This window comes from Leptosomus discolor, chromosome 2 (genome assembly GCF_034619465.1).
Source record: "Leptosomus discolor isolate bLepDis1 chromosome 2, bLepDis1.hap2, whole genome shotgun sequence".
NCBI classification, from domain to species: Eukaryota; Metazoa; Chordata; class Aves; order Leptosomiformes; family Leptosomidae; genus Leptosomus; species Leptosomus discolor.
In genome coordinates, this window is record NC_141392.1 from 86,236,331 (window position 1) to 86,260,416 (window position 24,086).

Genomic DNA, 24,086 nt, shown 5'->3' on the forward strand with positions numbered 1-24,086 from the left:
CAAATTATCTGATGGTTTATTAGAAGGAGAAGTCTGCCCCATTAGCTGGAGAGGGAGCAACAATCCATTATGCTGAAACTGAAGAAACAGTCATTGGATTCTGAACAAAAGTCAATTCAATCCAAGCTGAAAGGCAATGCACTTAGGTGGGGCTCTTAAATGAAGCCTAAGTAAACTCAGCAGGTGTTCTGAGTGAATAAAGACTACAGCAATTCCGATCGTCAATAAAGAATAAAACCTCAAACATCAGTGAATTCACAATACAAAAACCTGTGCAACTTCCAGAAATGTTTCTTAGCGGGAAGAAAAAAAAATGCTTTCTAGAAATTTGGGATAAAGCAGCAATATATACGAGATGTGTGTGTACACATATATACACATACACACTTTTAGTATGTACTAGTAAAACTTGAAGGAGTTATAAGAGTTCTTCAAAACAGAACATAATGAATTTCCAATGCACTAAACAATTTGTAAAGATAGATGCAATAGCTGTCAAAACATGCCAAACTGACAAGCTTTTGAAACTGCTTGTTTTTATAGAAAAGTTTTTCTCTTGGTTAGTAAGTACAAAGTCATATTTTATAAAACTGTAAAGGGCTGTTTCTAAATTAATTTTAAAAAGAAAAGTCACTTGTCAATTTTTTTTAACAAAAGAGAATGCTCATCATGTTGAAGACCTAAATTAAGTACCTTTCCCAGATGTAATTTGGAGAAGAAAAATATTAGCTTTTTCTGAAGAAAAAAAAAAAAAATTGAAAAAAATTCCAATGCATTTTTCATGGAAAAAAATCCCCAACTATTCAGAATTCAATACTAAGTCTTTTTAAATATCATCAGAACTGCAAAATGTTTTTAACTACAAGATGGTTGTTTGTAAATGAAAACTCATTACAGCATTTCAGAATTTAAAATAAACAGAAAAACCGGCCACTGCATTAATAACTGGCTGCACTCTCTCACAGAGGCTGGGACTCATTTCATTTCACTTAAAAAATCAGAAAGTTAGGGGTCTCGACTAGACAATTGGCTTAGATTTTCTCCATTGTCCATGACAACAGATGGGCACCCACAAAGAGAAATGCATTCATCTCTGTTGAACACTGAAGCCATTAAGAAACGGCTTAGATAATGTGCTTAAAAAGTTGAAGACAAACCCCACAGGCAGTGCCAGGTTCTCTCCTTAAACCCACTACAAGTAACTGACAAAGCAGCAAGAACCACCTGTTCCTTACCACCAGAACCCAATTAGTAGACAAGCAGCTTTTGGAATCACTGCTACCATTGCCCAGCCTGACTGAAGAAGAAAAAGGGCTAACTTCTTAAAATACAGGTATTCGAGGTAACCAAAATGATGTACCTGTCATTTTCCAGGGTTACCTACCAGCTGGATCCGAAAGCAGTCTTTGTAAAACCATAGGTCGACATCACCATACGCAGCACTTTGACAAGTTAAGCAAGAGCCACCATTTTCACTTGACTGCGCGCCCTTGTCTCTGCTTATACAACACATTTAACCAACAGCAGATGCCACCCCCTTGAAACGAGGCTGCTCCATTTGTACCCTGCCCATTCTTTCCTAGCCTGTTCGTTTGTAAGGTTCCCTCTGTGTTATTCTGATAAAGCACTTCAGAGGAAAGACAGACATGGAAGCAAACAATTAACAGTGCATCAGATTTACTAAACTTAGTTATCCTGACTTGACTACTTTCCACTAGTCCCATCCAATGAGTGCAGTGGCTGTAGTCCATCATCGCTGGTAACCTGTAACCATGAATCAACTTGGTGGTAGTTTACTTGCACTTGGATTTCTTGAACAGCTTCATTAACTGCTTGAACCTTTCTGAAACCTAATGGAGGACAGAAAAAAAAAAAAAGACATATCATTAAGGCCCCAGATTTCCACACTTACCAAGACAGACTGATCTGACAGCATGAGGTTTTTTAAAAGGATCATTATTTTGTTTTTTATTTACTTCCAATAAATTTTAGCGGGAGAATTTTAGGAGCACCATTAACAGGTTAATTGGATATAGGAAGTCGTCCTATACCTTTGACATCTGAAACAGCCTCCAGGTTAATCAGAGAGCTAGAGCCAACTACTGATTTAAGATGTTTCCTTACAACAAGGAGGAAAAAAACCAAAGGCTTCAAAGTCAATTAGATTTGAATTTTGCCAGGTATAACTGTGAGTAAGATTCAAATGTAAGGACAAAAGCTTATTTTGTACTCCACAAAAAAAGTTTATTGGTTATTTTCTACCCTCTTGTACAACAGTTGCTTCAGGTATTTATGGCTCATCACGGAGTAATCTGCCTACTAGGGATTTTACAAAACTGGTCTGTAGATGAGAGTCAAACATCTTTTTGTGGAGCACAGCTACAGCTTAGATAGCGACCTCATTCAACTGCAATATGCATATAGCGGTAGGAAATATCCACCAAATAGCTAACTGGGAAGAGTGGCATAAATGCACAGGTAACACTGGTTATCCAACCATCCACCCCCCAACAGCTTCCAAACCCCGCAAAGGCTCTGTAAGCACACAACACAACGACCTAAAAGCCAAATCCCAAGCACGCAGGATTTCCTAACCTAGTCAAACGGGTGTTTCTCCCTTTTTAGATCTGCAGGATAGAGATTAAGATAGCAATTCAAGACAAGTACAAAGTTATATGCAAACATTTGTAAATATTCTACATAAATTTGACATCTGTGTCTTTCGAAGTTTAATTAAAAAGGAAAAGAAAAAAGGAAACATTTTCATGAAAAATGTCCTTTCTGCAAAATCCTGGTATTTTTTTCCAACTCTAGTTTTAATCCCTTTCTATTTCATTAGATGTGTGCAAAGGCTTTGGGCCCCTCCAGATTGCCTTTCTTTATCTAAGTGCTGATTTAACAATAGAAACAATCCTGTTGTCCCTGGCTTATGGCTGGACACCGCAGTTTCAAGGTACCGATCAAACAGGTACTGAAGAATCCCTGGACCATAACATTGCTATAATGTGTATTTTTAAACAGTAACAACCGTGAGAATCTAAGATTATTTTTTCAAGAACCCTCCAACTCCAAATTAGCAGAAGGTCTCCAAAGGGTTTTGTCCAACTGCAGTCATAAATGTAGCATTGGACCAGGCTGCCCAGGGAAGTGGTGGAGTCACCATCCCTGGAGGTGTTCAAAAAACGTGTTGATGTAGCGCTTCAGGACATGGTTTAGCAGGCATGGTGGTATTAGGTAGATGCTTGGACCTGATGATCTTAGTGATCTGTTCCAACCTAACGATTCTATGATTCTATGGTTGTTATCAAATATAAGAATGGTAGCTCCTACCTGATTTGGGCTTTTGTTCAGCCTAGTGGCTAAGGAAACAAAGGTTTTGCTTGATGGTCCTTTTCTCTGACATTCCAGTAAAATTTCTCGGTCATCATTTCTATAGCAAAAATGCATTTTAAAAATATTAATACATATATTTGTACATGCACACAAACAAAAAAAATACATACAGGTATATACAAAATTCTGAGTATTTTCAAACTATGGAACATGAGTTCAAACAGCAGCAATGAACTTATGGAGGATCCTCCCCTCTACCAGCACAGCACAACACTCAGTACAAACAAGTGGCAGTGGAAACCATGCTACGCTATCAGGAAGGGCAGGATTATTACAATAGAGCTAGCCCCAAACCAAAGTCATCGAAAGGAGTTTTAAGCTTCTAAAGCAGACATTTAAACTTGAATTGAAAAGAACTCATAAATTCAACAGGGGCCAGCAGTTCTAGGTGGACTTGCCTCAGCTGGCATGGCTAGGCAGCACCCTTAACCAAAGGCCCACTGATGTACAGAGATTAAGCAGAGATGTGTTTGACTACTCTGTAGGTGGCTTAATATAACAAGCACACTCGGAGCACATCTGCTATTCATATGAGAGTAAAAGTCTGTTCTTAAGTGTGTCACTGATTTGCTGCTTGTCTCATTAATGAATTTAGGTATATGTAAAGTGTATATAGACACAGGCATTACACAGTAGCTACTCTGTACCTTTGGTTGAGACCTGCTATATTCCAATAATTTATATTTAATCTCCTCCATTTCAAAGAAAATGTAATGACTAGTTATTTAAACAAACTACTTTTTTTTTTTTTTTAGGCATAGTTCAAAGATGGACAGAGACTGTGACTGTGACACAGAAAACCCAGTCATATACATAAGGAAAACTGTAATAATCTCTTACTGGTTTGCACATTAAAAATCATATTAGCTTTCATAGTCTTTTTTCCACAAAAGAGTTGATTTTCCCTTAAAATGCTACCTAGAAACTTACTTATCTCTGAATTACAGTTCAGAAAAGTCTGTCCTGAAAATTTTAGGACCCTCTTTATATAAAATGTTGATTGTATCGAGTTGTAGCAAGAACAGCAAAACCTGCTAACTACAGTTTCTTAGGACAAGAATACACCACAACGACTGCACATATCTTTGACACCTACAGTCATCTCATTTGTCACCCACATCCTACTAACTGGAATATATGGGCTGAATGGTTGGCTAGTACATTTCTGCAGATTGAGCAGCACAGACCCCAAAACAGAAAACTGTTTGCTCTCAGGCCTTCTCTTGGTGGGGGAAATCTTTAGCTGCTCTCCTTTACCCAGTCATTGATGCTTCCAGGCCTTGTAAGAACATCAAAGACCTCCATCCCCTACCAAGCCTGGATGGAATTTTTGGACAGGAAAGGAAATGGGCAAAGGAAACAAAAATTACAGACAGTGCAATATAGTAGGTCTTGTTACTTTAGCATGTAAGCTTTAAAAACAAAAGCAAAATGTACTCTTGGTTTGGGAGATCTGGGTGAGTGATGGAATTAGTTATGACATATGGAAGGCACCTTTGTTAAGGCAAACCTGGTTTAACCTACCTAATAAATTACTAAAAATTGTTCTCTTTCCAAAGGCTGCTAACAGGATTACATTAAATCAGTTAATCTCTTAGATTCGTTTTCCCCTGGACAACTGTTACAGAAAAAGGATAAAATAGACTCTGGCACCTTTCAGTGGTACTCTAAGAGAAGACATCAATCTCACAAAGCCATCCTGCAGAGATAGAAGGAGGCTCCCACTTCACTATTTACAGAACGATGCAGAGCTACCGAACAACTTTGGGCATCAGCTAAATACTGTTTTCTTCCCACTTTTCAGCATATCACATAGTTTAAAAAAACCTAAAGCAATCAAACAGATCAAATCAGAAATTACCTCGTCCAGGAAACTACTACTTCTCCCTTCTTTTTAATGATGTTTTTGGCATACAGACTAGGTGATGATGCAGATGAAGCCAAAGGAGAAGAGTCTTTATTCTGCTGCAACTCATTCTTCTTACTGGAACATCGTTTGGGTGTTGAATTTACCTCTTCAGACTTCACATCACCTGCATCGCTCCCTTCACCTGCTGATTCAGTTTCTTTTCGTTGCCTTTTTGAGTTGGAACTCTCTCTGGCAGCCTCCTTTTTCCTTTTTCTACTAGTTTTATCATCTATACTTATCTGGCATCCTACATCAGTATTTGAAGTGGATTTTGTTTCAAGATTACATTCACCTGCTACAGTCTCATTGGAAAGCTCTTCTGTTAAGTCTATAAACGCATCAGAGCACTCTCCCGGTTCTTCCTTTTTATCACCAATTTCTGAGTTGCCTGTACAAGTTTCCCGAGTCCTGTTACCTGCAGTGACTTCCACCACATGAAATGAAGTTTCACTAACAATATCATCAGTTAAGTCTACGTATGACTGTACGCTGCACCCAGCAGGAAAAGGAGCTTGAGATCTAACACTCACTTCATTTATGTTTTCAGATACTTTCAATGTGTGTGCCCGAGATTGCTCAGAGCCTTCATCTGGCCTTTCAGTGTCATGGCTCTCTGTGTTTGAAGATTTTCTACAGGGTCCAAGCAACTCAGTAGTTTCTTCCTTTCCCGTACTATTATGTGACTCCTTTAGAGGCTGAGGTAAGGCAGGCTTTTGTTCTTGTCCAGTGCTGACATGGGGCAACTGATCCGTCTTGACCAGATCCGGTTTGACAGTTTCTTGCAGAGGGACTGCTGTGGCACTCTGACTGCCTCTTTCTTTTCCCCCACTTCTCATTTCTTCTTTTTCAATCTTGGTGGAGGATGCCCGTGCCTCCTTCACTGAAGCCACCTGATCAGATGCTGGTGAGGTAGATGGCACCGCACGCCTAATCTTTACAATAAAATGATCATTGGATTTCTCCATGATTACTGCTTGCATTGGCAGGCTGGGGCGACACTGAAAACCAGGAGCAACAGGCCGACTTGTCCACGATGAAGAACAACTTGATTTGCTGCTTGAGTTATCAGATTCTAAAGCCAAATGAATGTCTTGTTCGGTGGCATCCTCCTCCTCAAGAAGTGCATCCTCGCTGTAATGTGCGCTGAGAACACCCTCGGGAGTCGAGCTAGAATTATTCTCAGGTTTTAGGAAGCTGAGGTGAGCATCTGATTTCAAAGGCGACGGAATAGTTAAGGAAACAGCCAAATCTTCAAGGAGGATAGAAGAAACAAATGATTTATTCTTTTGTAAATTGCATTCATCTTCTTTGCATGAAGCTGCGTCTGTAGGAACCTCAAACATACAGCTTTCATCTAGTACATTTGGATCAACAGACATCTGAAGCCTAGATGCTAAAGAGGGAGCTCTTACGGGTGAAACAATAGGCCAGTTATCCTCTACCGGTCGAGATTCCACGCAAGCTTCCTTTGGAGCAATCTCTTGCACCAGTCCAGCAGCATTACCTCTGCATTTATGACTGTCTAAAAACTGTTTCTCTGGAGTCCTGAATTCCCACTCATTTCTGTCGATATTGCCACCGCTTTTTTCCAAGAGATCAGAACCTTGCAATAAGCTTTTGAAAATTTCACCCATTTGAGCGTCACTTACGAGATTAAACGTAAGACTGGACGCTTGTTGTTCTGTGAGAAGTTCATAACTAAGATCAGACTTGTTAGCATCTCTGGATACCTGGAATCCTTCCTTTTCATATTTTACACCCTTCAATGGAGTGAGAGTACCTTGCAAATAATTGTCTTTAGAGAGGTGCACTTTGGTTTGGGAATTCCTCGTGTTATCAATGGAGTTGAGACACTTCGTAAAGGCAGTTTTTGGTGCATCTGTTTTATTTTTCTCATGGTGACACTTGGGTCGTTGATAATCCACAACTTGCTTTGAAAGGATATATTCTTCAGGCTTCTGAGGTCCGGCTTTCAGGGACTTTTTTCTAGATCTTTGCACATCATTTTTATGACTGATCTTGTGTTTTTGCTTTCCTGCTCTTTCAAACTTCCCTTCTTCACTCTCATTCCCCACATTTCCCACATCACATAGTTTTATTATCATTCTCCTGATCTTTTCAAATAAGTAATCAAGCTGTTCATCTACAAACTTCCATAACTGTTTTTTCATGTCTGATACTTGTTGTTCAAAAAGACGGTCCACTATCGCATTCTTTTTAACTTGCTTAAGTTTGGACTCTATAATATCACAAACACTCAATTTTAATGTCTCATCTAAAGTAGACATCTTGGAAAAGTTCAAGTATTTTATTAATGATGTAAAATTTATGATACCAGATTCTATAATTCTGTGAAAATGCTGAACTGGGAAGTGTACCTTGAACTTCATATAATTTTTCCTCATCTGTTTTCGTATAGCTCTTAGCATCTGCATGATTTCTTGTACACTTGAAGGTTCAACAATAACATGAACTATTTTTTCAAGACAAGCAATGCTCACAGTTTTATTTTTCTTCATATCCTTCGAAGATCTGAAAGTCTGATTTTTATGCTTCTCTCTGTTCTTCTTTGTACTTACTTTCACAGAAACAAATTTTCCATTATCTTCATTGCAACGCACAGTTTTGGTCTTTTGATTCTGCGGACTGCTGGTCAAATTTCGTGTCTCAGAAGCAGCTTTCGGTCTTGACTTTTTTGTATTTTCAGAGCCTCTTTCTGGTTTAGATTTTTCTTCATCTTCATCACTACTTATGATTTCTCCTTCTTCTATTTCATCTGAAGAATTACTCAGCTGGGACTCCATCTCCAAGTGCTCATCAGACATGCTAACGGGCTTTTGATTTTCTTTGTTTACCTCCTTTGACAAATTCTTTGAGGGACAAACGACAACTGTGCTCTCAGGAACTGTATCTGTAAGAAAACAGTTTGCTAATCACTAGAAAGAATGCAATTATAAACAGACATTGTCAGAAAAACCTGGAACATTCTATAAAGTGACCATTCAGAACTGTTTGTTTGAAACTGCCAATGACAACTCATGAAGTCTGAGCTATAACAAGTTTGGGTGGTTTGCTTCAGCAGCTGCTAGTTTAAGGGCTTTTTCTGAGCTTCAAAGGGCAAATACAACCTCAACATTTCACCAAAAATGCACAACCCCTTTCACAAATACATCCATTGAAAAATCTAGCTGTTTCCATGAGTTTTGAACTTCTTTCCATTTACTTCAACAAGTTTTCTGAACACTGCACAAGCGAAATTTTAACTTTAATGGCATTACAGACTAATATTTACATACAATAGATGGCTTTTCTTTTAACAGTTTCACAATGAAAGCGAAACGAGAAGAACAAACGACCTGTTAACATTCGCATTCAACTATCTTTTCCAGGGCTGGTAAAAAGGTTCTTTGAGTCCTCCAACAAACTGACTTACTAAACAAACAAAAAAAAAAGAGTACTAGGCACTGCACATGTGATAAAACTCCTATTTCAGTTTTTGATGCATTTAAGGTTACCAGCACTGTAAAATTAAGCACAACAGCACAAAAACCATTTTTCTTAGAAATTTTGGGAGAAAGCCTCCAGTTCAGGCTCCTGAATGACAGGAAAGAGGAGTGAGATATGCATGAGGAAAGGCTAAAGCTCTGCCAAACGTAGTACACCTTACTCTGCCTCGCATATAAGCTTATTAAATGTTTTATATTTTTGATATATCATTAAATATGTATTTATTCATTATTTAAAATTCAAACCAAATGCTATTTTGTTAAGAAAAATAAGCAATTACAGTAAGCTACAAAGCAGCATGTTACAGGCAGGCTCATTTCCATTGAACAAAAATTCCACTGAAGTGCATATATATTGATTAGTGAGATTTGCACTTAATTTTAGGCTGGTGGGCACTCTAGTTAATAAAACACTCTTACATTCAATCGCACACAGATTAGACTGCTTAATGACCTGTAACAAACATTTAATCTCATAAAAAATCATATCTAAATTGATCTTCATAAAAAAACCAAACTTGTGATTAACACTTTAAAGCACCATTTGAAAATGTCTACTTTATACAGATTATACAGGAGCAAAACCATATTCCATCACTGCCTCCATTTTAGCTTTACAAGGATCAATACCTTCTCAAACTAATCACCTCAATATTTTGACAAACCAAAGTATAAAATGAAAGTGGTCAAAATATTGCATTAATATATGTACCCCTGTCCTGCAGAAAGGCGAGTATTGAATCTCGAGGCCAAGAGAAACCATAGCCTCCTGACAATTTAACAGATGCAGAATATTTGACAGGCATATCATTAGTCAGAAAACAAAGACAACTAGGCACCTAACTTCAGAGCTGAAAATTACTGCTTTGGAGTTTAGTAGAAAGTTCTGGACAGGTTGGATTACTCTAATAAGTAACTCAGAGAAACACTGCAAAATTAGAAAAACACTTTTATTTGATGTTCATCTACTCTGATCCCAAAACTCTCATGCCCCCCCGATATTTCAAAGAATATAAACTACTGTAGGAATGAACTATAAATTGCTAAAGGAATTCACACTTAAGACAGTAGCTGTCTTGAGCACAAGAGACAGAATTCCAGAGTAAACCACATTAAGGTTTGCAAAGAGACGTAAGGATTACGCTCTGAAATATAAGAAAAAATATTTAAGTGCCACTCTACCATTCTTCTTCTAGCAGGAAATCTGAACTTCCAAGAAAACTTTTTATTAGTTGCAGCAGGACATTACAGAAAGAGTTAAATTCATACAAGTAAAAGACTTAAGCTTTGGGTCACCTATTTTCTCTTCCTGTGAGTGCTGTCATCATATTTTAATCTTCCTGACATCTTATTTAGGAGTTAGCTCTTACTTCATTAATGATAAATCCTCATGTTCTATCTGTTCCACTTTTTTCCCCACTGCCTGACTCACAATTATATATAAAAATTCACACTGAAATTAATTCAGATGGAGAGCACAGCCTTCTCTTAGCTGACATTCCCAGAAATTACATCTCAGGTACCCTCTCCAGCTTTCTCATAAATAAATACTTGAAAGAATATGACCGTAAGTAACTTTTGCATCTACAATTTCAGAGAAAAAAACTCATGAGATCTACTCAGAACTCGCCACAATTAAGAAACCTACATGTATTTTTTTTAGAAGTTAGTAGGTAAGCCTTATTTCAATCACTCATCTGTCAGTAGCAACAAACTCCAATTTTTATAGCACTAAATTTCAATTGGTTACAATCTTGGCTGCACTGCTAAATGGTTCCACTACAAACAAAAAGGACTAGTGAGACTTACCCAGCTTAAGAAGAAACAATTTATATTTTTGAGAAAGCAGTTAAAAGAAGGAATTTCTGCTTTCCATGAATGGACCTTCTAAGCCTTTACGTAGAAAAGAAATTAGAATATACGTATACAAGTACCTTTGTTATAACTCTTCACAAGACCTTTGCAGGGACTTTCCATCTTAAGTGCTTTAGCCAAGGGGCGCATTGGACTGTTCAGTGGGCTGATTGCCTTTGGAATATACCTCAAGTGATTGAGATCAATGCTCAGTATTGAGCTGTCATCATCAACAGAAACTGGGTTAGCTTCTCGCTCTTTAGTTCTAGGATACATCTCACCACTAAGAGAAGATGCTGCAGTACTGACTTCGGTTAGGTCTGGCTCCAGATCACAAGGATTCTGGTCAACTAATGGTTCATCCTTATCAGTTAACATAGTTCTGTCAAGCGACTGAGATGTACTCATGTTAATTCTGCAGATATCTTTTTCCTCAATGGGACACTGGATGCTTTCTGCAGCCGAGTGATCATCGTCCTTCACTACTTCCATTAAAGAGTCTGGTTTTGTTTCGCTAATATCATCTGCAACATTATGGGACTCCAGGTTACCAGAACTTTTGGCTTCTGAGCCATCTAAGACAAGGTTTTGAGAGCCATGTTTATCTGCTGAGCTTTCTATGTCAGCGGCTAGCCATATTTTATCTTCCTCTTTCTTCTCTGTTGCTGACTCTGGAAGGGCTCCCATACTTTCACTGGCAGTTTCAGATTGTGCCACTTCCGCTACTGGTACATTATCATCCTGCATCACACCCGCTGTCACAGACAAGTTTTCACACTCTGACACACTCCCTGCCACCTCCAGGGGCAAAGATTCAGGGTGATTCAGATCTGTCACTGCCGCTGCTGTTGTCAAGGCTTCCGATTCAACCAGACCACAAGCCTCTGCTGCTTCTGACAACATTTCAGCCTGCAACTCAGCAGGAACCAGTACCTCTGCTTCTCCTGGCAAGGCTTGGGGCCATACCTGACCCACTTCTGCTTCTGGTAAGGTTTCTGGGTTCAGTTCATCAGCTGCCACTGCTGGCAATGCTTCAGACTGTGCTGGATCTGCTGCTTTCAAGGCTTCATTTTCAGAATTGACAGAAACGGGCAGGGTTGGTTCCACATTGCTTTGAGCTGCACTGTCCAGAACTTGTAGTGTTGAATTAGCTTGCTCTGTGGGACCATGGTGAACGGGGAGGGCAGCATCTAACAGTTCCGCCTGCAGTGTGAGCTCTGTACTTCCCTCATCAGTGGCCTTTTGGGAAGGTGTTTTAAGTCCACCCGTTGGAGAGAGACATTGTTTCTTAGCAGGAGAAAGAGTTAAATTTAGCTTTTCCATAAAACTAAGTTTTAAGTCTTTGCCTTTTGTCCCACTGTGATCATCCTTAGTTTGGGGAACTTTATGGTCTTTTAAGCTATCTGCTACTCTAGATGTTTCTTCCAGCTTATAGGACCTGTTTCTCTCACTTTTTGTAACATCCGTACCTTTCTTGGATTCTTTTGCAGATTGGTGACAAATCTCTTTTGCAACTTTTCTTTCATTTCTAAAATGTCTATTTTCATCCTGATTCTCTCTTTCTCTTTTCCTTTTTTCTTCAGTTCTGTGTCTTTCTGATTTGGAATGTGCTGTTTCCCATTCATATCTACTACTATTTTCCTTCAAGCGCACGTATTTATGCTCCCTGCTGTTGGAAATAGAAGGTGAAGTCCTTCCTTCTCGAGAGGTATGATCATTTGTTCCCCTGTCCCTCTTGCAGTCAATGTCTTTTCCTTTTCTAGACTCTTCCATACGACATTTACGTGATTCATGAAGACTCTTTGAATGTTCATTCTTTGAGTATGGACTGCTCCCTCTACCAGACCTCCTTGGTTGCTCTTGCAGCTTTTCATTTGGTTTATTTTTTTGGCCAGCACTTTTTTCATCTTTATCGTGTGTTTTAATGTCTTTTTTTAATATATTTTGTGATCTCTCATCAGCATACAATTCACCTCTTGTTTGAAACCTGTCTTTACTAGTAGTTTGTTTCTCCCAGGAAGAAACACCCCTTTCTACTCTTCTTTCTACACTTGAACTACATTTGAGTTTTACGCTCTGACTTTTTTGTTGCAACTCACTTTTACTAGCCTTCTCTGAAAGGGTTTTCAGCTTTTGCTGAGGATCTGAATTCCCCTCTTCGCTGTCACCACTGTTTCCGGTGTTCTGATGTACTTCTCTCTTGTATTTGTTGACATTTCCCCTACTGTACTGTTCATTACTTTTAGTTTCTTTTCTTTCCTTTCTGTTATCCTTGTTGGAACTATGGTCATAGTTTGGTAGGCATGTATGAGTACCATCGCTGCAGAGCTCTTCGGGAGGGTATCTCAGTAAATATGGAGTGTTCCTTTTTTCAGAGCTAGACCTCCCATTGTCCGTATTATGAGATGAGTAACTGTGGTATGTATCTTTTGAACAGTCATTTTTCATTCTATGCTCCATCTTTATACTGTCACCTACATCAGAAGGTCTGAATTTGGAATCTTTCGTTTTACACAACTCGGAGCACTTTCCACTAGCTGATCCTGGAAGGTATGTTCTGGTGAAACTACTTCGGTGACTGGGAAATTCCGATAGCCTGTTTATGAAAAGAAAGAGAGTTACATTATTTTAAAATGTATTTAAACACAACTAAAGGCAAATTGCAATGAATCCACATATCTCTCAAAATTTTTCATGCTTTCGTTTAGCTTCAAGGTGGGATAAAAAAATAGAGGAGTTTAATAATTTCCATTAGCACATAGCAAAAGAGTATCATTTTTATACACATTTTCCAAATGAAATTCATCTAAAGAAAAAGCAAGATCTGTGGAAAAAATACTGTATTGGGTCTAATTACCAATTTCAGTGACTGAAATTAGTATTTCATTGTCCAGCAATAAAAAGATTTTTTCCCCTAGGAAAAAAAAAATTTCTTTAATGCATTAGTAATTTAAAAAAAAATAAAAATAAAAATAAAAAAAGCGCAATTTGATAGTTTACTATTTGGTAAACTGGCAACCAAAAGAATAGCTATAATGTGACCATGCTTCCTCTACCCGATAAGGAAAGCAGCTACCATGTTTGGAACTTGCTGCAAGCTACAGCAAATGAGTATTAAATTACAATAATCAAGTCTCATCAAGGCCACATGCTACTGCTGTAAGGTCATCACCATAAAAAGAAAAAAAAATTAAAAATTGAAAAGGGCGCATGTAGCCTGTTTGGCCTGAACTCTTACTCATTATTGATAGAACTCATCAAAGTTACCTCACCAGAAAAAAAAACAACAAAACAAACCACAAATAAGAAACACGCTTTTCCACCATATTAAATAAAACATTTCAATAAAATGACATGATTAAAGATAACAGCAACCTTCATAAATACTCTCCTCTGTCTAAAAAGAATGTATGTGTCTAATCCATGCAGAAGGAAACAGATGTAAAAGTCACACCAACAAATGATGGCAGCAAACCACCAACCATATGGCTCCTTAGAGAGTCAAGGATGAAGTAGTAGCTACACACACACATTTGGTTTTGGTCTGAAATTCTATGTTGATTCAGCATCCAGTTGTAAGGAATCAGTTCAAATGTAAAATAACTCTGTATTTCTCTCCACATCAAAATGGGGTTGGTTTTGGTTTATAAAACTGAACACTTCCTATGGGCCGATACAGTAAACTTAAGTATGTAATGATCAGCTTATACAATTGGCTCTACTCAAAAAATGTGACATTGTGATGTGAACTGAATGTTGAACTAAACGCTGCAGCTGTTGTAATCCCAAACCTTTTCCTGTATTTCTGTCTAATTTTAAACTATACTGACAAGTTTTTGCCATGCTTTAGGCTGGCCATTAAATCTGCATACACGTGTGATGAACGTAATTGTATCCAAGTGGGGTTGCTTTGGTTTGTTTAGATTTTTTTTTTTTTGGTGAGATATGCACTAACAATTCCCCTCAAAGATACTATCTTTGAAATAGTCTTTACAGATAGGTAGTTTGCTTAAGATGAGCTAATCTATTATAGACCACGCAGCAAACAAAGCGTGCTTCTAAGACCTCAAAGTGCCACTTTACTCACAGTTTTCCATGATGAATGCCTCCAAAACACCTAGATCAAATACTATTGCAACAGGTATCATAAACTCTTTAATGAGGTCAAATACTCAAAACAAGAAAATATTTTTCAAACAATTAAAAACCCAGAACACTACACTCAAAGATGTGAAAGTGACAGCTATCGTGTCAAAGCCCATCAATTGAAAGAATTACACATGTTAAAACCTCCACCAGATCATATCTGCTAATTTGCTGTATTTAGGGGGGGGGGGGGGGGGGGGGAAATCACAGTTAATATACATATAGCCTCTAGCACAGTAACGTCAAATGAACCTTCTTGATGACACCTTTTGGTGCAAGAAAATACCATATGGTCAAATTGAAACACAAACAAACCAGCAGTAATGTGGCTGACGTGACACAAGTGACGAGCAGGTGACCTTGTGATAAGTTCAGGGTTCTAAATCTTGGACCCCTGCTCTGGTTTCAAGTGGTTCAGAAACCTTACACTCAGCTACTCTCCCATCCATACTTTAACATTTTTAACTCCTTTCAGTAAGATTAGCAGCACACAGAAATTACCAAGAATTCTCTAGCTGCTATCCCCCACCATTGGAGACATGGCTTTCATATCTTGCTATGAAAACATTACATAGTCTCTTTATTTGTTTTCATTTGTTGTCTGAAAACTTCCAAGGAATTCATGTCTGAGACCACAAAGCAGACTACTTCTGAAGCTGAACTGTGTAAGATAGTATCTGCTTTGAATCATGCAAGATGGTCAGAAAACCCACCAGGAACAGGTGATTAGACAAAACAAACAGAAAGGGAATTCAGGCAAATGGTCACCCTTTGGATTCCTCCTTGTTTTCTTAATTAGAAACCAAACACCTCATCAAGCAAAGACGGTACCTAGACTCCAACTGTACCAGTACTAAACTACACATACAGTTACTTACTAAGTCATGATTTTCTTCATTAGTTTTACTTAAAATACACACAGAAGTTTCTTACAAGTATATAAACATGGTCAGACAAAAAGCATGTTTTCAGTTCCACTGTCTAGTTATACCTTTGATGGAGATTACTGATTTCTTCATCCTTACGGTTAATTTCCACTCTTGCTGTTTTGATAAGTGCTGAAATATTCTTTTTGAGAGCTTGGTTTTCATTCTGTAGAATGACATTCTATTTGAAATATATACAAAAGGGAGAGCAAGAGAGAGAGAGAGAGAGAGAGAGAGAGAGAGAGAGAGAGAGAGAGAAAGAGAGAAAGAAAAAACGAGAATTAGCTCGGGTATCCAACCATGTAATGAAAAACACACCAAGTCCCATCATATGCAAACTGATGGTAGAACATATAGAAACTTTTTTGGAGAAGTCAGAATTATTGAGATCCAAAGCAGTGCTTTTTTTTTTTTTTTTTTTAACATCACTCATGTTTATGCTCCTGTTTGTGTTCCTGCTAATTATTTAAGACATTTTAAGCATACAATCTATTAAAACTGAAATATGCCATAAACAAAGTAAACCATATGGCTAAGAAATTATAATCCACCCCTTTGCTTCATTCTTTTACTCAGTGTATTGCTTTCCTGGTCACTGTGTCAAATAAGAGATGTAGCTTTTAAGCACTTTCAGAGAAAGAGGGTAATTATATTTCTTTCGAGGTATCAAAACCAACTTTGGGTGTTCTATCATTCTAACATTTCTAGATAGGACATTCTAGAACCGTATCTATCAAATGTAGAGACAGTTTCTTCTCTTAATAACTGTCCTTAGCAAAGCCTGCTCAGAAAGGCAGACAACTTTTGCAGAAAACAATACAGAAGAGTCACAGGGCAGAAGCTGCGTACCACTGCAAAGCATAGAACCTTCGGGACTTGCCTGTAATACACAGTAGAGCACGTTGCAGAATTGCCCAAGATAATCTAACTATACAGAACGGCAGAGCACAGGGATACTAGCTCAAGTTGAGGAGCAGTTCAGCCTTATCAAAATGTCACCATGCTCAAAGCAACACAAACAGCCTCTTCCAGTTCCAATGGCAGCTCAGGTACCTTTGCAACCCTTTCCCTAGTGCACTAAGGACCTATTTTTTAAAAAAAACAAGAGAACTGGATACCTTTCTGATAACTCTTCAAGTGACATGCTCATTTTCTAATTAAGGAAACAGAAGAGAGCTTTTAAGCAACTGAAGTCTTACTGCATGCAACATCATGAAACAAGCGAATTTACCTATCGATTTTGTCAGTAGGCTGTCCTAGCAACTATCCTAAGCAGAACAATCTCCTAGCCCCTACAGAGGTGCTTTACAAACCATCCACGCAATGAATCAATTCTGGGAAGCATACGAAATTTAACTCTCTCTCAAAGCAATATTCAGTTTGCTTTACATAAATCTTGACAATGTTGCCTTTTGAACTACAGTACCTGTGCCTGTATTTCCTTAAATTTCTTCATCAACTCCTTAATTTGCTGCTGACATTTTCCATATTCTGCCTGCAACTGTCAAAGAGAGAAGAATTCACAGCACAGAAGTGGATTTAATTACACAGAAAAGTTACTCCTCTGGATTTATGGTTACTCAACACAGCAATGTATATTACAAAGCTCCATTTTTTTCCAAAAGTAACATATTAAAGCCATATTGAAACAAAAAGCTTCAATATGCTCCAACAGTTACACAAGCCTGTAAAACATCACAAACACTCAGATTAGAGGAAATCTATGTGTGCTTGCCAAACAGTGATAGTCTAGAGAGTAACAGGAAGCCATATCATTGTGAAATTAAAGACACCACTACCGAGGAGCAGGAGTTCTCAGCGCCCTACAGAGGGGGACCCATTTGTCAGATTTTACATAATACAAAACAGATAAGGCAAAACACAACAAGAAGTTACTACAAACAAACCTGAACTGCAAAAATAGACTGCAAAGGACATGCTCCTGTTGAGACCACAAAATTAAATAAAATACATTTAGCATGAGCCCTTCTTTAAAAGTAGATGGCGACAAAACTTTCACAGAAGAACAGACAACTTCCCTATCGTCATACTTAACAGTCAACTGCTTTCAAACCTTCAAAGTGACATTTTCATCACTTAGTAGAGCCCTGGAGGTTTTGCTCCTGATTCTTCTACAGTGCATCATATCTGTGGATGTCTGCCCCTTTCACTCCAAAGCTGAAGTGAGTTAAGTTGTGTCTTACGGAGCAGGATAGGTGATGCTACATGAGTAAGTGTTCTGCTGATGTGCTAGAAGCAGTTATCTACTGTGTGGCTGTCTTCAGTCTCAAGGACAAAATTTAGTGATACTTGAGATTAATCCATGACTTATCTGCTTTAGTCTGGTAGAATTTGTTGAGAGAAATGTCAAGACTAGCTTTGCATCAGGTGTCTGAACAGATAGGAGGAAATTACAGTACATTTTCCTATAATGTAGCCGATAGATGAACCGCGTGCAAAGGACATTAAATGAGAACAGACCATGTCACAGAGCAAGAGATTCACTTACTCTGATAAACTCATTGACATAACAATTCATTAGCACACTCTTGTTTTCACTTATTTAAAAGCAGTTTCCCTGTTTTTACAATAATGTGAGGACACTGACAACACTTTTTGCACTTTAGACAGAAAATTTGGAACAAAAAACCTCCAAAACACCAGAATTCTTTTTGTCACATTAATACACACCTCGTTGTAGGATGCTTCCTTTGCAGTCCCTTCTTCAATTAATATCTCATCAAATAAATTTAAGCTGTTTCCAGCTGGTGTAGAATTTGGAGCAGAATTGTCTGTAACAGAAAATCATAAAGAAAAAGGTATTTTTATAGCCAGGTTGCATTTGTGTCACTGAGGAAAAGACATGAGCTTATCCGGAGAAATTCCTAGTCTGAATTTCAACATTTATATTAGTTTTATTGGAAATACTTGATCCAATTTACAGCAACATAAAAGATAACAATGAAAATCAAAGTCCAACTGAAAACATTGTGCTAGAAAAATGAAGAGATATATAGGACACCTAACAACAAAGATGGGTGCATTTTATGACCAGCTAATAAGTTGTGTTAAGTCAAAGGAGAGCTAACTCACAGTAAATCTACCTAATTTACAAAGCCAGAAGGCTGCACCTCAGCAGTGACCTGAGGTTCTGCAATCCCAGAGCCAACAGATAGCAGAAAGCTAGAATAAATATTTGTGTCCTACAGTTCAGTCAGCTTTTGGCCACACTTCACCTTGGAAACACCTGCTGTTGAAAAAAAAAATGTATTGAGAAAAAGAATATTCAGATGCCAATGACCCACACATTCATGAACATGCATTAGCTGACCAGAACCAAACGGAGTTACTGTAGAGTTGGTATGGGGTTGAATACCATACTGCTTGTGTTGAACGAATGTTCTTTGCTGCTTTATATTCCCTCACAAACGTGAACTCCCTAGCTTTAGTTCCAAAGAAATGAAAGGAAAAGAAACAAAACAAAACCCAACTCAACACCCAAACACTCCAGGTATTTAGATAATGGTGCTTTTTCCTCAAATCAGCTTGTACGCTCTGTTCACCAAATACGCATTACTGACAGGACCTGACTTATGACACCTCTGAAATACAGATTCATCTGCAGGCAAACAAATGAAGTTAGCTATCAAAGCTGCGCTTCGATCCCTTGGACAATACCATAACACAAAGGGTGTTATTAACACAATGCAAGGCAACACGCAAATAACATCTTATCTGTATAGAGCAAAAATCTCACCAACCCTCTTTGTGAATTTTAAAAAAAAAGATCTCTCAGAACTAGTCTATATAAAATGTTTGCACTGCGCTAAGTAATTCCTCCTTGCATCTTTTATGTTTACTAAACAATGCATCTCAGTATGTGAAATATAGACTTAGAGAATACTCTTACACGCTGTAATAAATACAAAATGGAAAGAGAGAAAAGGATGTATAGTTGCTTTATGTCTGTAGGATGTAGTATAGTCCTTCCATAAAAATTCAACGGCCTTACAGTGCTAAGGTCAGTAGAGGAACACTTGTTTAAATAACATTTAACAGCATTTCATTAAACAGTACACTAACACTCCTGAAAAAGAATACGTGCTGGGCCCATTTCTTTCTTACCTTCAAAGAAGTTAAAAGAGGAAATTGATTTACATTAGCATATGAAATTATTGAGAAAGTAACAAAAGGTTAAATGGATCTAACATATGTACTGTATCACACAGAGAGTATGTTTTGGAGCTGTCACTGGGGATTTATTGATCAGTGACTGGTGGTTCTGATCCTGAATCTATTTAAAAAACACAAATTAGAGGTGTTTTTTCCAAGGTAAAATGTCCTATATCAAGCCACGGATAGAACAGCTATGGTTTCTCTGCACCCCTTTATATGCCCAAGTCTCTTAAAATAGCCAGAAGCACATGAAAACTTTCTTATACTCATTCAGCTAATAGATTTAAGAATTCTCTGCTGTATTTATACAGACTGTAACATATAGGTCTTGAATTTAAACAAGTAGCTCACTGAAGCGTATGTTATACCAGCTAAAGGTGAACTTAAAGCTAACTGTTGTTTTACTTGAAACCAGTCTAAGCAGCACAGAGACTCTACAATGCTCCAAGCCAAGCAGCAAGATACAATCAACCTACCAGGAGCTGTCAGACCATTATCCAAGCCATCGTAAATATCCACTGAGCTCTCATCGCCTTCCTTGAAGGGGGAAGCTTCAGCTAGAGGGGAAAAAAAAAAAAAACAAGAAAAAAAAAAGCCGAAGTAAACATTGAGTAAACTCCAACCTCTAACTTTTCCATAAAGTAAGTGTACCTGTGATCCTAGTCCAGCAGTGAAAAGTAGTAGCACAGACTAGTAAAAGACAGAGGAATCTTACCCAGCAAGCTACTGCTACTGGGCAGAAAAGATCTTTAGTCACCAGGGCGCAAACACAGTCTTGTAAGATCAATTTCTAAACACTACAAGAACTGTCCATGAAGCAAATTACATGACTTGAAGTACAAATTTTAAAATTACAAACTAAGCCAACTTGATCTGAATTTGAAACCGTTTTCTAGCATGCACTGAATACAAAAGTTACACAACTCGGAAACAAAAATAAAAGAATTAGTATGATGAAACCACTACTGTTACAAGAAACATTTCTAGCCAAACAAAGTATTGTAACAGTCTGTATCATAATTCAAGGAATTTGCTTTAATATTGTAAAATCTACTCACACACTAACTGGTTCTGTAAAAGTATTTTAATCTAAATCTCCTCAGTCTCTTTTCATGCCTTTTTCCAATGCCTCTTATCACTTGTGTCTCCTCTATGTGAATCTCTCCAGTTCTGCGACAAATATTATTACTATAAAGAAAAATATCAATATCCACAGCACTTCTGAGGTTGGCAATCTCACAAATATGAGTCAGATCAATCAACTGTGGAGCTGGAAATAAAGTCAAGAGTACCTTGATTGCTGGTACCACAGCAGATGATAGTGCATTTGCTCTTACAAATAGCAAACTAAGGAACAACCCTCCTAACTGTCCAAATACACCCTTCATTAAGACACAGCGAAGGTTAAATTGTACACCATAAAACACAGCGGAGAAACCAGTTCCAGGTACCCCATCAAAACATAACAGAAATCCAAAGTACACAGTTATGACCTAAAATCCAAACTTACTACCATGATATTAGTTTTATTGATTTATTACTGATTGGATATGAGGTTTAATCAGGCCAAGTGCCGGGTCCTGCACTTGAGTCACAACAACCCCATGCAGCGCTACAGGTTTGGGGATGAGTGGCTGGAGAGCTGCCCGGCAGAAAAGGACCTGGGGGTGCTGGTCGAGAGCCGGCTGAACATGAGCCAGCAGTGTGCCCAGGTGGCCAAGAAGGCCAACAGCATCCTGGCCTGTATCAGAAATAGTGTGGCCAGCAGGAGCAGGGAGGGGATCGTGCCCCTGTACTCGGCACTGGTGAGGCCGCACCTCAAATGCTGTGTGCAGTTTTGGGCCCCTCACTGCAAGAAGGACATTGAGGTGCTGGAGCGTGTCCAGAGAAGGACAATGAAGCTGGTGAAGGGCCTGGAGAGCAGGTCTGGTGAGGAGCGGCTGAGGGAGCTGGGGTTGTTCAGCCTGGAGAAGAGGAAGCTGAGGGGAGACCTTATCGCTCTCTACAACTACCTGAGAGCAGGTTGTAGTGAGGTGGGTGTCGGTCTCTTCTCCCAAGTTAAGTAGTGATAGGACAAGGGGAAATGGCCTCAAGTTGTGCCACGGGAGGTTTAGATTGGACATTAGGAAAAATTTCTTTACTGGAAGAGTAGTCAGGCATGGAAACAGGCTGCCCAGGGAAGTGGTGGATTTACCGTCCCTGGAAGCGTTCAGAATATACGTAGATGTGGAACTTCGGGACATGGTTTAGTGGGCATGGTGGTGTTGGGCTGATGGTTGGACTTGATGCTCTTAGAGGTCTTTTCCAATCTTCATGATTCTATGACTCTATGATATGGCTTACCATAATATTGTGCCATGCCATTTAATTACAGTTGAAGCTCATCAGTATTTATCCCAACTTAAATTGTTTCCATTTCGTTTTCTAAGTTATTTTGGGACCTATTCATTTTCTTAAGACTGCTAGTGTTATTTCACTGCAAAACAGAAAGCAATCTAACACATCTTACCACCATAGCGAATATCAAACAGTCCCAGTCCATCCTCATCTGTGGCCATGATACAAACTCTCTATGGCTTCCCCATCTATGAGTACAATACCAAAGGAAAGACAACACATTAACTGACAATTTCAGAACAACATCGTAAAACAGAAGAAATAAGTCAATTACACCTGAGCTTCCTGTGGCCCTTGCTCTTCAACAAAATCTAACACTAGAATGAGAAAACTGTTACATCAAGGTAACAAATGTAGAGCTGTAACAAGAAAAGTAAGAAATCATCTGTCCTGTAAATAAGCATTCTGAAGATCTTCAGCTGTATCTTTTATTCATATGTATCAAATAAAGATCCTATAAAGAAATTTTGGTATGAAAACAAGCATTGCATTCCACAAACAGGTCACATGAATGTATATCTGAACCAGTTAAAATAATCTTATCCGATAATTCTGATTTCTCTTCTGCTGACCATTTAAGAGCAAGTTTCCCATCTGACAACCACCAGGCAAGCAACATTTTGCCAGCCAAGGCATACAGCGATGCTCGGCCGCAGGAGGTACAATACCCACCACAGCAGGTATCGCAGAATGACTTCACAAGCACACACGCTTGTGGCACTGATACACAAGCACCTCTGGAGGGAGAGCAGCAGCCTACAACACCAAGGCACCCGCTGCGTGGAGAAAAAGAGCACAGGGAACAGCTCGGGTGCCTGGGCGAGCAGAGGCAGCGCCTGGTGCCCAGCAGCCGCCTGCCAACCCATGGGCAGCGGCCCTTACCCACTCCCCAGGCCTCGCCCTCCCTGCACGGGCGGCAAGGGGCTCCCAGCCGCCCCAATTCCCGTGACGGCGGAAGGGCCCAGAACCTCTCGGGGGTCAGGGCGGGAGAGCTGCCGATCGCGGCACCCCAGTCCCCGCCGCACGGGGGGCACGCCGCAACCGCCGACGGACCGGGGCGGGCAGGCTTGCGCCCGGGAGGAGGGGCCGGCAGGGCGCCGGGGGAGCCCGGCGCGGGCAAGGCCGGGCCGAACCGGGCGGCGGGATCCGCGCAGGGGCGGTGGGGGAGGGGAGCGACACCCGCCGGGCCGGAGGAGAAGGGGAAGGGAGGGAAGGGGAGGGAGAAGGAAGGCCCCGCTCGGCGGGCCGACACGGCCCACGGCCCTCACTCACCGGTCAGCCGCCGCGCCGCGGCCCGACGCCCCCGGCCCGCGACACCCCTCAGCTCCCCGCCGCCGCTGGTCCCGCAGGCCGGGCGCCGAGGGGGCGGGGCTCCCGGCCGCGGCAGCCAATAGCCGCAGACGCACGGCACGTCCCCAGCCGCGACGTCGGCAAAACCCGCCCCCCGGCCTGAAGCAGTTGGCGCCAAAGCGAGGAGCGCGAGGAGCCCGCGCCCCGCCCCCCCGCCATCGCCCCGCCCCTCCCGGGCCGCGCGCCCCCTGGCCTGGCCCAGCCCCTGCCTCAGCCGCTCGGCCCCGAGCGCGGGAAGCGGCGCTGCCCCCGTAGCTCCGGGCGGGGGCGGGGGGCTCCGGCGGGGAGGTGGCCGTGCTGGTCACGCAGCCCGGTGCGGCGGCCGCCGGGCCCTCCTGTAAAGGCTGAGGCGGGAGGAAAGGGGAGAGGAGCGGCCGTGGCAGGCGGCGGTGCGGAAGGGCACGGCCGCAGGAGCGACGCGCTCGCTCA

At 40.2% G+C, this 24,086-nt stretch overlaps 1 protein-coding gene across 2 annotated transcripts; it reads right to left on the reverse strand.

The window, feature by feature from the left end:
* Window positions 1–852: 852 nt before the first annotated feature.
* CASP8AP2 (caspase 8 associated protein 2) lies at window positions 853–22,468 on the reverse strand. 2 transcript variants are annotated; one of them, XM_086461376.1, is made up of 9 exons: window positions 22,420–22,468; window positions 20,387–20,461; window positions 18,426–18,526; window positions 17,161–17,235; window positions 15,800–15,915; window positions 10,743–13,258; window positions 5,255–8,213; window positions 3,331–3,430; window positions 853–1,850 (listed from the first exon to the last, which is right to left on the reverse strand). In XM_086461376.1, exons 1-9 carry the CDS (start codon window positions 22,466–22,468, stop codon window positions 1,794–1,796), a joined length of 6,048 nt encoding a protein of 2,015 aa, XP_086317502.1. In that variant the 3' UTR covers window positions 853–1,793. The 2 variants fall into 2 exon arrangements, with proteins under 2 accessions (XP_086317502.1, XP_009947881.2); XM_009949579.2 differs by having other exon boundaries at window positions 20,387–20,467.
* Between the last annotated feature and the right edge of the window lie 1,618 nt (window positions 22,469–24,086).